General features: G+C 44.6%; 1 protein-coding gene across 1 annotated transcript; it reads right to left on the bottom strand.

Annotated features, from left to right (window-relative positions):
• Window positions 1–7684: 7684 nt before the first annotated feature.
• On the bottom strand, window positions 7685–10726 carry IER3 (immediate early response 3). The gene is made up of 2 exons (XM_061622105.1): window positions 10429–10726; window positions 7685–9088 (listed from the first exon to the last, which is right to left on the bottom strand). The coding sequence occupies exons 1-2, from the start codon at window positions 10645–10647 to the stop codon at window positions 8753–8755; spliced, it is 555 nt and encodes a 184-aa protein (XP_061478089.1). The 5' UTR covers window positions 10648–10726; the 3' UTR covers window positions 7685–8752.
• Between the last annotated feature and the right edge of the window lie 2227 nt (window positions 10727–12953).

Below are 12953 nucleotides of genomic sequence, written 5' to 3' on the forward strand. Positions count from 1 at the left end.
TTCTCATTTCCTTTGGTCTGCACAGAGACTCATCTCCCAATCTCCCTTTTGGCTTCCTTCTCCAGCACCCGTCTCCCTGCTTTTCCCCCTATGGGAAACTAATGGGTTACTTACGGCAAGGATGACCCAGAACAGAAAAGTGCAAGGATATTAACAAATGGAGAGTTAAGAGGAGAAGAACTGTGGACATAAACCATCATAGGTAAACAGTTCATATTTAACAAACTTTCCACAAAGGAGGTTTCATAATTTCCCAAAAGATAAATGTGTTCCTTTGCTGAATGTATTTTATAGCAAGGTCCCTTCTAAATAACCTGTTTATTCAGCATTCATCCTTTGTTTTCACAAAGCTTATGTGGAGGTTACACCACAACCACTATTTATTGAGCACTTATCCTGATGTGTTTGCACAGAGGTTGCACAACTTTTTGGCCTCCACAGTCACTTACAGACCCACAGTTAAAGACCTTATCTTGGAAGACAATCTTACTCTGCCAGGAGTGACCGCCAATGAATGAATGAACCACTTCCCGTCAATCGATCATTATCCCACACACTTCCTTTATTCAAGAAGTTGGGTTTTTTAAAAAGTGAATTTGTTACGCCACATCCATTCCACGAACTTAAATTTACCGGTATGGAATCCCTCCCAGAAAATAGTGACAGCCTGGAAGTGGGCAAGGAAGTTTTTATTTCTGGATGCCCAGCCCTAAGCCCTGCTTTATTGCACCTTGAGCCGACTGCACTTCTAATTGTAAACGTTTCTTCTCACTTCTTGAGACATCAGGTAACTAGTATCACATCCTTCCTTCATCTCTGAGCTAAATATGTCTGTTCCTAGTTATTGCACACCCTTTTGCCTCCTTTGTTGTTCTCTGAATCTGATGATGTAACTGGGATGGCGGCGATGCAGTGAGCAAAGTCTGATGATCTGAAGCTCCTCCCTCCATTTCTAAGCCTGTGTCACCATCATATGCTGATGCCTTTCACACACCACTGTATTCACAGAATACCATGGAGCTTATTTCAAAGAAACAACAAGATTCCCACCAAGATAATCTCATTAGATCACTTGCACAAATAGGATCACACTCTCACGTATTCAGTCAACAAACCCACTTGTGCTCTAAAACACCTCCTTTTGGAATGAATGTGCAGTTCTTACTGGAAGGCTATGAGGAATTGATAATCCACTTCTTTCCATGGGAGGCTGGGTGGGACTGTGGTGTCCCTTTATCTCAGACTAAAGATAGGCATGTATCAAGAGGGAAAATTTAACCTTCACTGTCCACATCACTTAGCGGTGCACAGGCTCAGTGTCTCTTGGCCCAATGTGAGGCTTTCATCTTTGATGAAATAGATAAGAGTTTATTGAATCAGTGTTGCTCATGAACACAAGCTTTTTGCAGCATCCAGATGACATAGTTGCTATCAAATGCCTGCTCATACTTTTTTTTTGCATTTAATCCAGATTTCCCATTACGACGGAAAATCCAGTAAGTCAAAATGACGTGTAACACATCTGCAGTTACTGTTGGTGTAGAAACCCATCAGCACTTTTAGTTTGGGTGGGCAGGTTGCCACATGTGTGATGACATTTTGGGAGATGGTCTCTAGCACTATACCCCTACTTCCGTTTGCTCCTCAACTGAACACAGCCTAGACATTTTGTTTCTAGCAACCCAAATGATACAGGTGTGCCGATTTTATTTTGACCAACTGTTGCATGCTGAAGACACTTTCAATTTCAACAACCCATTATTGGGAGAAGTTGTTGTCTCAAAATCTCCACACTGTATAGGTGCTTCTAGACAGCTGCTATTTTCAATCACATACCAATGAAATCAGGCTGCACAATTACAGTTGATTGGGAGGTCTTGTGCAACAAAACCACTTCCCCAAAAGATCAGATGTTTTATGATAAGGAAAATGACTGGAACGTGTGGAATAACACTTGCTTTGATGCAACATCGTCTAACCTCCCTGCAAACAAATCGGCATGAATGCTCATTAAATAGCTGACAGCAACTAATCTCCCTGCAAACAAATTGAGATGAATGCTCAATAAACAGCACACCTGGAAGTGATCTAGATGTTGGAAATTATCTCAGAGACTGTAATCACGGTACCTACTTGGGACATTTTTGTTTAACTTTTAATACAGAGGTCTTGGGCAAGACTTCTTTTTCACTCTTGTGCAAGCCTTGGTCAGGTAAACATCACTGTTGCACAAGAACTCAGTATTCAGAAACAAATTGCAAAGCTTCCATTTTGTCCATTGTTAGACATTATAATTCAGGCTGGTAACATTTGCTCATGGGCACTTTCTGGGACCTTTTTGAAAAAAAGATGGAGTCACACAGGCACAGGACAAGGGAGTGGCGGGCAGGAGAAGGGAGGGGAGTGATTGAGGAGAGGCAGAAAAATCCTCTTCTGGATACATTGCATCAGTCTTTGCCCAGAGCTGTCGGTGGCAAGTGGTGGAAATGCAATGAATATCCATGACCGGAAAAACAAGAATGTGTGGAAGCTAAGGTGTCAAAAACGCACACAGAAAAAATGGATCTGAACAACCAGTTTATGATACAAGATGCCCACCTGAAAGCACCTCAAGTCCCCCCAATCAAACCATCCATTAGCATAACTAGGACTAGATGGGGAATTATTGTTGTTGTTGTTGTTGTTATTGATTGCTTCCCATGAGGCATCCAAAAGCAATTTACAGTATCATAGAAACATACAACATATTCAAATCTGTCTTGGATTTGAATTGATTATATATATAATCAATATAATAGGGACGCCCGGAGGGTGGTGACGAGATCTAGGGCCTTCTCAGTGGCGGCCCCCGAATTGTGGAACAGTCTCCCCGAGGAGGTATGCTTGGCGCCGACACTATCATCTTTTCGGCGCCAAATTAAAACCTTTCTCTTCTCTGAGGCATTTTAATCTTAGTTAAATGTTTGTAACTTGGTTTTAGATTGTGTAGTTTTTATATGCTTGTTGTATCAGATTCTGTAATTTTATTGTATTTCATGTTAACCGCCCAGAGAGCTATTGCTAGTTGGGTGGTATATAAGTTTAAGAAATAAATAAATAAATAAAATATATGTGTGTGTGTGGTGTTGTCATTTTCAATTGTTTTTTATATATTATTGTTTTAAATCGTTTCTCTATACAGTATGCAAAAGTTTTCGCTGTTTTTATATATGCATTCCATGTCATAATTGCATATATAAAAACAGCTAAAACATTTGCATATATGAAAACAATTTAAAACAAATACAATTTAAAATACCACCATGACCACATATAAATTCAAAACAAATACGTTATCAACTGGGATAAATGTTTCTACTTAGAAGGCTTGTTGAAAAAGGAATGTCTTCAATGGGCACCAAAAGGACAACAGTGAACACATCTGGAGCTCTCTTAGGGCCCCTTCACACGTTATAAGCATGGGACATATGTAGGGTTACCATCATGTTGTCATTTAAAAAAGAGTACATTTCGCTTCAATAAGTGAAAAGTAAGAGTATGCTGTTGCACCATCTCAAAAAGAGTACATGTACTCTTAAAAGAGTATGGTTGGTAACCCTAGACATATGCCATGTGCATTGTAACAGAGAACACTATACTTGATGGCGCCTCATGTGCTTATTTTTTTTTAACAACATGTTCCCCATAGACACATAATGAAGAGATCCAAGGCCAACGACGGCTCTCCACAGGGCACTTTTGAAGTTGAAATTAAACACATACCATGGGGCAGCTGCATAACTGATTTTGTTGAGATTCACTACAATAACCAGAGCTTGGAAGAGTTACTTTTTTTGAACTACAATTCCCATCAGCCCAATCCAGTGGTCACGCTGGCTGGGGCTGATGGGAGTTGTAGTTTAAAAAAGTAACTTTTCCAAGCTCTGACAATAACATGTTGCATCACATTACCACACACATAAAAAAGGCATGGTGATCATCACATAGTGCAACCTGCAATCAGAAACATGTGAAATGGCTCATAACATTAGGCTTGCCCAGTGCTTTTTTTGTGTGATGGAACACACAGGCACAGAGTACTGGCACCTTCTTTTTTGGTTGCTCATGGCAAGCACTTTCATCAAGGTATGAGTACCTGCACCTCATCCCGCCCCCCAAAGCACTAACCTTTCCAAAGAATATTGTATTGGCTACCATTGTGGCCCCATCAGCACCATACATATAAAGCAGTATCATACCACTTTAAATAGTCATGGCTTCCCCCAAAGAATCCTGGGAACTGTAGTTTGTTAAGGATGCCAAGAGTTGTTAGGAGACCCTTATTTCCCTCACAGAATTACAGTTCCCAGAGTGGTTTAACAATCAATCCCTCTTCCTAGGAAACGCTTCTAAATTTGACAGGTAAGCAGGGTTGCCTGACTGTCAATCACCTGATGGCATAATGACAACAGATGGTTGTATGTTTTAAAGTCGGTATTTCAAAGCACCACGTACAGCAGTCACTGGGTGCGCCAGGGAGTTCCCCGCAGGGACTCCTTACACACTTGATTCATCAGAGTTTGCATCTACCATCCATCAGTGAAAGCCTGCTTTCCCCTGCCAGTGCACAACTGGGAGGGCTCCTAAGTGTGCATTGGCAGCTGTGTCTCTCCTACATCTGACATCATCTCAGGTGGGTGTGGTGGGTGTGGTTTGGGGTAAACCACCTCATAGGCCAAATTTGAACCCCGACCAGTCTAAACCTGCCCATGGCTCCCCCACTCCAGAGTTTTTCTTAAGTTGCAAGCTGGCAACTGCAATAAAACATCTTTTTCACCTCTCTCTCTGCATCCCTTGCTGAGAGTGGAGTTAAAACTGAATGAGAGGCTTTTACCCTCCTTTGCACTGAGGGAACAATCAGCTCTTAAGTCATCACTGCAATGGAAATATGAAGTGATTTCTTGACTGATAAGAAGAGCTGGATGAACCAGCGTGGTGTAGTGATTAATGTCCAATTAGGGCCAGGGACATCCTGGTAAAAATCCCCACCCACCCATGAAGCTTGCTGAATGACCCTCAGTCAGTCAGTCAGTTGCTTCAGCCTAATTTAACCACAAGATTGTTGCAAGGATTACAAAGCTGGCTGAGCAGGAGAACCATGAACGACTGGGCTGGTGCAAGAGTGTGCCCAGGTTGGGCCCTGGCTGAGGGCCCCTGCAGCCCAGAAGGGCCCCTGAAGGTCTCCTCCTTAGGGTAGAAGGGTGACACTCGCATTTCATGATCTGTGGCAGCATTGGGTCCTGCAACCCGCCCCTGCTGCAGATCGTAGAGAGGGAGCTCTCAGCACCCACCCCATACAGACAGTGCAGGCTTTAATAAGCCTGCAAGCATGCCCCACCTACCTCTCCCATCACCCAAGACACATAATTCACATGACACAAGGCGAGGCATGTGGGCAGGCTTATTAGCCCTGCACCATCTGTATTAGGTGTGTGTGTTGGGCTACGGTGCTGTGGACCTGGGGCAGCTGGTGCCCAAGGGCCCAGTCATGCCTGGTGCCAGCCCAGATGAACACTACCATGAACTCCTTGGAGGAAGGGCAGGGTAACATGACGTTTTTGAAATGGCCTTCTCAGAGTACATGGGTGACACTAAAGTTATGGGGCCCTTCAGGGTACCTCTGAGCTCCAGCCCATTCATTCATTCATTCATTCATTCATTCATTCATTCATTCATTCAGTTTTATATCCCACCCTTCCACCTAAAGGAGCCCAGGGCTTCAATATACCCTGAGCATGTACTCATCTGGCAACAGGCCTGTCTGCTTAGACAGTAGTTTATGGAAAGTGGGTGCCCAAAACATATCGGAGTAGCATAAGTATCTATGACAAACTATGAGTGAAAATCTTTGGTGTCACAAGCTAATTGGCATCTGCTTCAGAGGTGGTTTTGGGGCTTGGACTGTGAAAGCCACAAAATGTCATTTCCCTTCTTTTATATCTGTCATGCAAATCAGGGCTCCTCCTGATGGCCTGTTTATTCAGCATTCATCCGTATCTGCTTGCACAAAGCTTATGTGGAGGTTAGACTATGTCTAGTCTTTATTGGGCATCCATTCTGATTTGTTTGTGGGTGGTTATGGGTAGAAACACACTTATTGTTCTGCCAGTTCCAGTGTGTCTCCACCTCTCTTTTCTGAAAACAGAGGCACAAGACGCTAGTCAAACCCTGCCCCTTTTTACGGTAAAACCTGATGGGAGCAGCTTGAGTGCATTTTTTGAAAAGCTTCCAAGAGATTTTGCAAGTGATCAGCAGATGAACCCATTCCCCCTCCAGCTGTGGCCAAAAGAAACACTTTGCTGTCTGCAACTAGTGTGCTCACAGCCTAAATGACAACCAGCATTCATTCTGCATTCATCCTGATTTGCTTGCAAGGCTCTTACACATCTTCCCACTAATCATTCCTTTATACCACACTTTTCAGTGCATTTCCCTGTCACTTTCCAAACCACAGGAAGTCCGTAGGGATGTTCTTGTTGTTGTGTGCCAAGCCAGCAAAGTACTTTGATCCACTTTAATTGTGCAAACCAAAAGTTCCAGTATACGCTTGAATCCCTCCCACAAAAGAGGCTGGAGACACCCTAAGTGCATCCAAGGTCACACTGGTAACAACCCTTGTGGTTTTTGCTTGCCCTTGACGGATACGCCTTGACATTGTTGCGTTAGTAAGCTAGAGCCCTCTGTTCTGCACATACCTTGGGCATAGCTTATCTTGTTTGCTCCTGATTGTGACCAGAGCTTGGAAAAGTTACTTTTTTGAACTACAACTCCCATCAGCCCAATCTAGTGGTCATGCTAGCTGGGACTGATGGGAGCTGTAGTTCAAAAAAGTAACTTTTCCAAGCTCTGTCAGAGTGACACACTCTTGCAGCTGATCATGTCGGTTATTCTGTAGGGTTAGTTGACTGTTGGGTCCCATTCAGGGCCATGTTCAGGAAGATTTGTTACTGTAGCTTTCCTCAGCCCTCTCATCAACTTTTAAAAATAACAAACAGAACCGCACTCATTCACTCTTTGGCAGCATTACTGATGCCCCAAAGGAAGCAAAGGGGGGTATTCAACACTCATTCAGCGCAAGGACTTTTTGCTGTGCAGTGGCACTTCCCTTCCACCTCCTCTCCCTGTGCACCCCTTAAATCTGTTATGGGAGCTCTCCCAACCCCTCTGGAGCAGATTTGGGGACTGTGGGGAGCATGCGCAGGGGCAGAGGAGCTAATGGAACGAGTGCGTTGGAAACTGCCCAAAATTTCCCATCTCAGTGCTGAACAGTAACACCCGTGCAGTCACAGTAAGTACTGCTAGGCTATGGGACTTAACTGCAGGCTCATGCTCAGGTTCCTTATGACCTTTAAAGACCTGCTGAACATAGGAAGAGGCCTTACACTGAGTCCGACCATTGGGTCATTGAGTTCAGTATTATCTCTACTGACTGGTAGTGGTTCTCCAGGGTTTCAGGCAGGGGATCTCTCCCAACTCTACCCGGAGATGCTGAGAATTGAACTTGGGCAAAGCAAATGCTCTACTACTGTGCTGTGGCCTGATGCCCCTCTTTGCTGTCATTACATCCCCTAGACCAGCAGGCTATCCTCACCCCCTCCACTCTCTCCACACACCACTTGCACATATCCCAGTCAGACAAAAAGCATCGTGTAAAACATTTATTCATTTTTGTTCACAGAACATACAGAGTTCAGACAATTCGCCTGCAATAGTGTAGACAATGTAAAGTGCAATTCACAAAAGAAATTAACTCCAGTTTCAGAACTGCTGGTGTGGATCTGGTCACTGCTTTTGAGAGAGAGCGCATGCTTACACAGTAAGCAAACATTACAGCAAGGGATGCTGCTGGCTAATATCTGAAGCAGAAGAAAGAGGCTTTAATTATTTTTTTTAATTAAAAACAATTTCACTTGAGAAGTCTCCTAAAATGTTTTTACCTCCCTTTTGCATTGTGTTCTTTATCAAGGAACCAGAAATACTGTAGTTTGTCTTTTCCATCAGCTCCAGAAATGGCAAGTTGTTCTTGATTTGCCTGTCAATACTTCTGTACTCTCCTAGCTGCAGTCACACAAATAATTTCCCCACCAAACCAGCTAAGAGCATCATAGCACCATCCTCCAATTTCAGGGCTTCCTCAACATACTTTAATCTTCATCAAAATACTGTCCCTCCAAAAAAGTATAGACTACAAAATAGATCTTGCTTTAGCAAATCTACAGGTAATTTTCCACATTAGAGATTTTAATATATTTCCAATAGGCTCTAATATAATTATGTCCCACCACAGAGAAAGACAGACATTACAAGTTGTTTATTTTAGTCCAACATGTAAGCCAGCATTTCCAGTGCAAACTCCCAGTTTCACACACAAATTTAAATTGTCAGTTTAAATTATACATATTAAATTACACATATTAAATTATACATCATCATCATTAATAATAATAATAATAAATATTAAATTAACATCCTTCACACTGCTTGCCAGATATCTGATCTGCTGCAGAAACAGAAAATGTCCCCTTCCTCTTGAAGCTGTAGTGTTGGTTCAAGTTTCTTTGACGTCAGCCTTGCTGGGCTTGGAGCAAAATCACTCCAGAGTGCTGGAAGGAGCTGGCTGGGTTCCATTCATGGCTTGAGTCCTGCTTTTTCTAAGCCCAGATGTTACACTCCAGCCTAAGCTCCTTTCACAGTTCTGTTCCCTTGGGGATCTTCAGAAAGCAGCTGGGCTCTGCTCCAAAAACTGGGTGATGTCAACGGCAGATGCGGATGCCTCCTCATCTCCCCAGTTCCAGCCAGTGGCATTGGCTGCCTCTGTGATTTCCAAGGAGAGTGCTGAAGTGATAGGCTGCTGCAGAAGGAGGATCTCACCCGGGGATTCCTTCACCTCTGTAGAGCAACCGGAGATGTTTTCCTCTGCACTCAGGGAGGCTTCCATGAGAGGGAAGTCTTCTTCAGCACTGTAGACTTGGAAGAAGATGATGGTGAGAAGGATGAAGAGAAGGCGTTTGGTGTAGTTGGGCTCCTCAGTGGGATAGTAGCGTTTCACCTGTGAAGAGGGTAAAAGCAGGCAATTAGAAACATAACAAGAATGAATGGTGCCCAGTATCCTCCATGTTCCTATTTGCAGTTAAGCACGTTTCCCAGAATCCCTTTCAGCTAGCAATGTCTACCTGGATATCTAAAGGGCAGCCCTTTTCCACAGAATGCAATGTTCTTTTCCATTTCCATGCACCAAAGCCAACATGATTTCCCTCTAATAGCTGCACATCGTTCTCATATCATGCTGCAAAACATTTCTCCTCACTTACGCGTAACTTAACTGTACCCCAATTTACAATCGCTTTGCCTCAGATGCAAACTCTAGGACACTCCAGAACACGGCTGACTCCACCAAGCTGGTTTGGCTTCACTAGAGAGAGTCCTTGCTATCGAGTGCATGGACTAGAGGGAACTCTCTCCCTATAGCTTCTGTGGGAAGAGAAGGATCCTACAACATGCCGAAGCAGGTAATAAGCAGTGACTAATTGTGAACAGATTTTCTGCATCAATACCTGACTCAGCATGTTGATAGGATCACCACCTTCTTTTTTGGCAAAATTCTTTTTTTATCTGACAGCTCCCCCCCCCCTTTTTTTTTCTTTTTGGCAAAGCTCTTCTGTGTCTGACTGCTGCATGATGAAAATTCAAGAGCTTGCCCCACCTTGCAGTTGCAACAATGGGGAAAGTTTCACCAGTTGAATTTCAGTCAGCTGTGCAACTATTCAAGGCATAGGGAGCTTGCCAGAAAGCAAGGGGAGAGGGGGAAGAACCAGAGCTGCCTAAGTAAGGGAATATTACATAACACACACCATACATTTAAAGCGCATGGCTTTCCCCCCCAAGAATCCCGGGAACTGTAGTTTGTTAATGGTGCTGGGAACTGTAGCTCTGAGAGGGGTAAATCACAGTTCCCAGGACTCTTTGGGAGGAGGGAAATGTACTTTAAATGTCTGGTGTTGTACACAGCCTTATTTAGCTTCTCTCATTCAAATGTTTCTTAAGAAGGAGATTCTGGGTAGCCTAGAATCCTGTCCTTGGCTCTTGTGCTCTGTCTCATTATTTTGAGCTGGAACAGGAGAGTCTGTTGAACCTGATCCTCCCTAAGGTTGCAGTCCTATAACACTTACCTGGGAGAAGGTCCCACTGAATTCAGTGGGTTTACTTCTTGGTAGATGTGCATAGGATTGCACTGTTAAGGGTCCCAGAATTCCCAATTCTGCCTCTCCTTTTGCTCCAACTCAGAAAAGCAACAAAAAAACCACACACCTCCCTCCAGAAGGACCCAGGAGTCCAAGCTCACTGTGTGACAACAGCATCCTGTCCCTGTGTATGAATGCACTAACTCACCACTCGGGGATAAAGAACTCTCCGGGATTTCTTCTTGATCCTGTTTGTCTTTGAGAGGTTCCTGTGAGCTGGACTCTTCTTGACTTCTGGGAGAGGATCAAAAGTGAAGTACTGGGGCCCAGTGGGCACTGGCCTGCTAGGTACCGTGGGCACCTTTAGTGCGGGCAGCCTGGACTCACAAGGATAGCACATAGTTGTCGTGCCACACAAGGTATTCATGCAGCAACAGCAAGCAGCAGAAAGCACGGCTCAGCAATTGAAGCTTGCTTAACAGGAGCAGTGAGCTGTCAGATGAAGGAAGGGACTGCTTTTATGGATTGTGGAGGCCACACCTCTGTCGCATCTGGATTGGCTAGGGAGTAGGAAGGGGGTGCTCACTACTGAATGCTCAAAAGACAGCTCACTCTGGAAAATCCAAGCCTTCAAAGTTCATGGCAATGGGCCCAACAGTGTGTGTGACAGACAGAAAGAGAGAAAGGAGGAAGGGAAGGGCAGGATTGTGTAACTGCAAAGCGCGAGAGCGGAGTTATATGCAGAAAACAAACACCCAAAAGCACACAAATGCTCTTTCCACACTAAATATTTCACTGTCTATAAATGTATACATCCTGGTCTGTAAAATACACAAAGTGGCCAGCTACTTTTAGAAACCTATACAGTGCAACCTCTGTACAGAGAGGGGGAGGGAGATGGGTGGCAATTCTCTGCCCTGTACAAGAGAGAGAAATATATGAGTCCATTTGAACAAATGGAAGTGGACCCTAGTCCATATGTCATAATAAATGAATGTGTTGCTCTCTGCTCTCTCCCGCCCTCTGTGCTGGACTAACACAGCGACTCACTTCGGTGCCCCGACAGCTCTTCTCTCCAATGGCAACACTCACTCCTTCCTTCAAGCACTATATGAGAATTCCCCCAGTCATTTGCTGCTTCCACAGCCATCCCATCCCTTCTTGATGCCTGACCCTCAATTGCCCTGTCTCCCCAAACCTTACCCAATACTTCTTGCAGGGCTTGGAAAAGTTACTTTTTTAAACTACAACTCCCATCAGCCCCAGCCAGCATGGCCACTGGATTGGGCTGATCGGAGTTGTAGTTCAAAAAAGTATATTTTCCAAGCTCTGACTTCTTGTCCTTATGGAACATGTTTGTGTGTGTGCATGTAGGAGACAGCGTGGGTGCCGGTCCATCAGCCTCCGTCTGCCCTCAGCCAGCCCTCACCTGTCCTGCCTTCATACTTACAACCAGTGCAGGGACTGGCCCTGCCTGTCATCTTCTCCCTTCCTAGTCTCAATGTCGCCTTTGTACAATTCAGCAGGGAGGACGACAGAGACAAAACAAGAATGAGTTGGCTCTGCCCATCATTGGCTCTGGTTCCATCTGCTGTGGTCGACCTGTCTTCTGACCTACCAGTCCCAATGGGCACCAGCCATCATTAGTGTGCATGGGTTTCTACCTCCAGTACTTTAATCTCCTGCAGCTCCTTCCACAGCTACTGATCATCCTGCTCCTGTAGCACAGATCCCTCCTGTCCGTCAGTTTAATGCGAGGTATTCCCTCAGCTGCAAATGAGAAAGAAACAAACCAGGTCACAGCAGACCTCTCTTTGCAGACTATTATTTTTCTAGAGGTCATCAGCTGAGTAGACCATCCCTGAGTAGTCCATGCCTGTTGTTGTTGTGATGGTTGTTCTTTTCATGTACCTAAGAGCATAAAACGATCACATTGGGTCAGACCAAAGGCCCATCTCCTTCAGTTTCCTGTTCTCACATTGGCCAGCCAGATTTCCCTGGGAAGCCCACCAGGAGGACCTGAGTGCAACAGCACTCTCCCAACTTGTGATCCCCAGCATCTGGTATACAGAGGCACAGTGCCTCTGATGCTGGAGGTAGAACATAGCCATGATGGCTAGTAGCCATTGATAGGCATCCAGTAGGCTTCTCTTATGTTCTTATGCAATGAGTCTAGGAGGCTGTGCCAAAGGCTTCACGGAAAAGCTCATGAAGGTCTTCAGAGAATCAGTCACCAGGTATGAGGCAGCAAGGAGAAAAGGGCAGAGTTGTTTGAAGGGTGAGCTAGGAGCCAAATCCTGAAAGAACCTATATCTTAGGAGACAGATCCTAGGAGAAGGAAGCCTATAGAAAGCTAGTTGTCAACACCACCCTAGCAGGAAAGCTTCAGGGGACACTGTAAACAAGGCTAAATTCCAGTCGGAGAGAAGGGGAAAAAGGAAACTCCACCGATACATACAGGGAGAGAGTCAGCTCAGTCCTTGCTAAAAAAGGCAGCTTTAGCCTTCCTGAAACACAACCACAAGCTCTGTTTCCCTAGGTTAAAGAAAGGTCAGGCTGTTCTAGGTGGGAAAACAACAAACAAAAAAGACTTGCCTGGAAGTCGCAGCCCCTTGCTTAGATTAAAAGCAGCCAAAAGCTTAAACAGCCCCGCCCCTCGCTCAGGAAGGAAGCCTGCCTTCAAAGGAAGGAAGCCTGAGATAATCCTGAAGAGTTAAGCCCCAGCTGATAGTT

Source organism: Rhineura floridana, chromosome 3 (assembly GCF_030035675.1).
Source record: "Rhineura floridana isolate rRhiFlo1 chromosome 3, rRhiFlo1.hap2, whole genome shotgun sequence".
In the NCBI taxonomy this organism is placed as follows: domain Eukaryota; kingdom Metazoa; phylum Chordata; class Lepidosauria; order Squamata; family Rhineuridae; genus Rhineura; species Rhineura floridana.

Coding starts and splice junctions, on each gene's coding strand:
- IER3 (XM_061622105.1), bottom strand. CDS start 10,647: ATGAATACCTTGTGTGGCACGACAACTATGTGCTATCCTTGTGAGTCC. Junction 9,089..10,428: donor GAGTTCTTTATCCCCGAGTG/GTGAGTTAGTGC, acceptor CCCTCTTCACAG/GTGAAACGCTACTATCCCAC.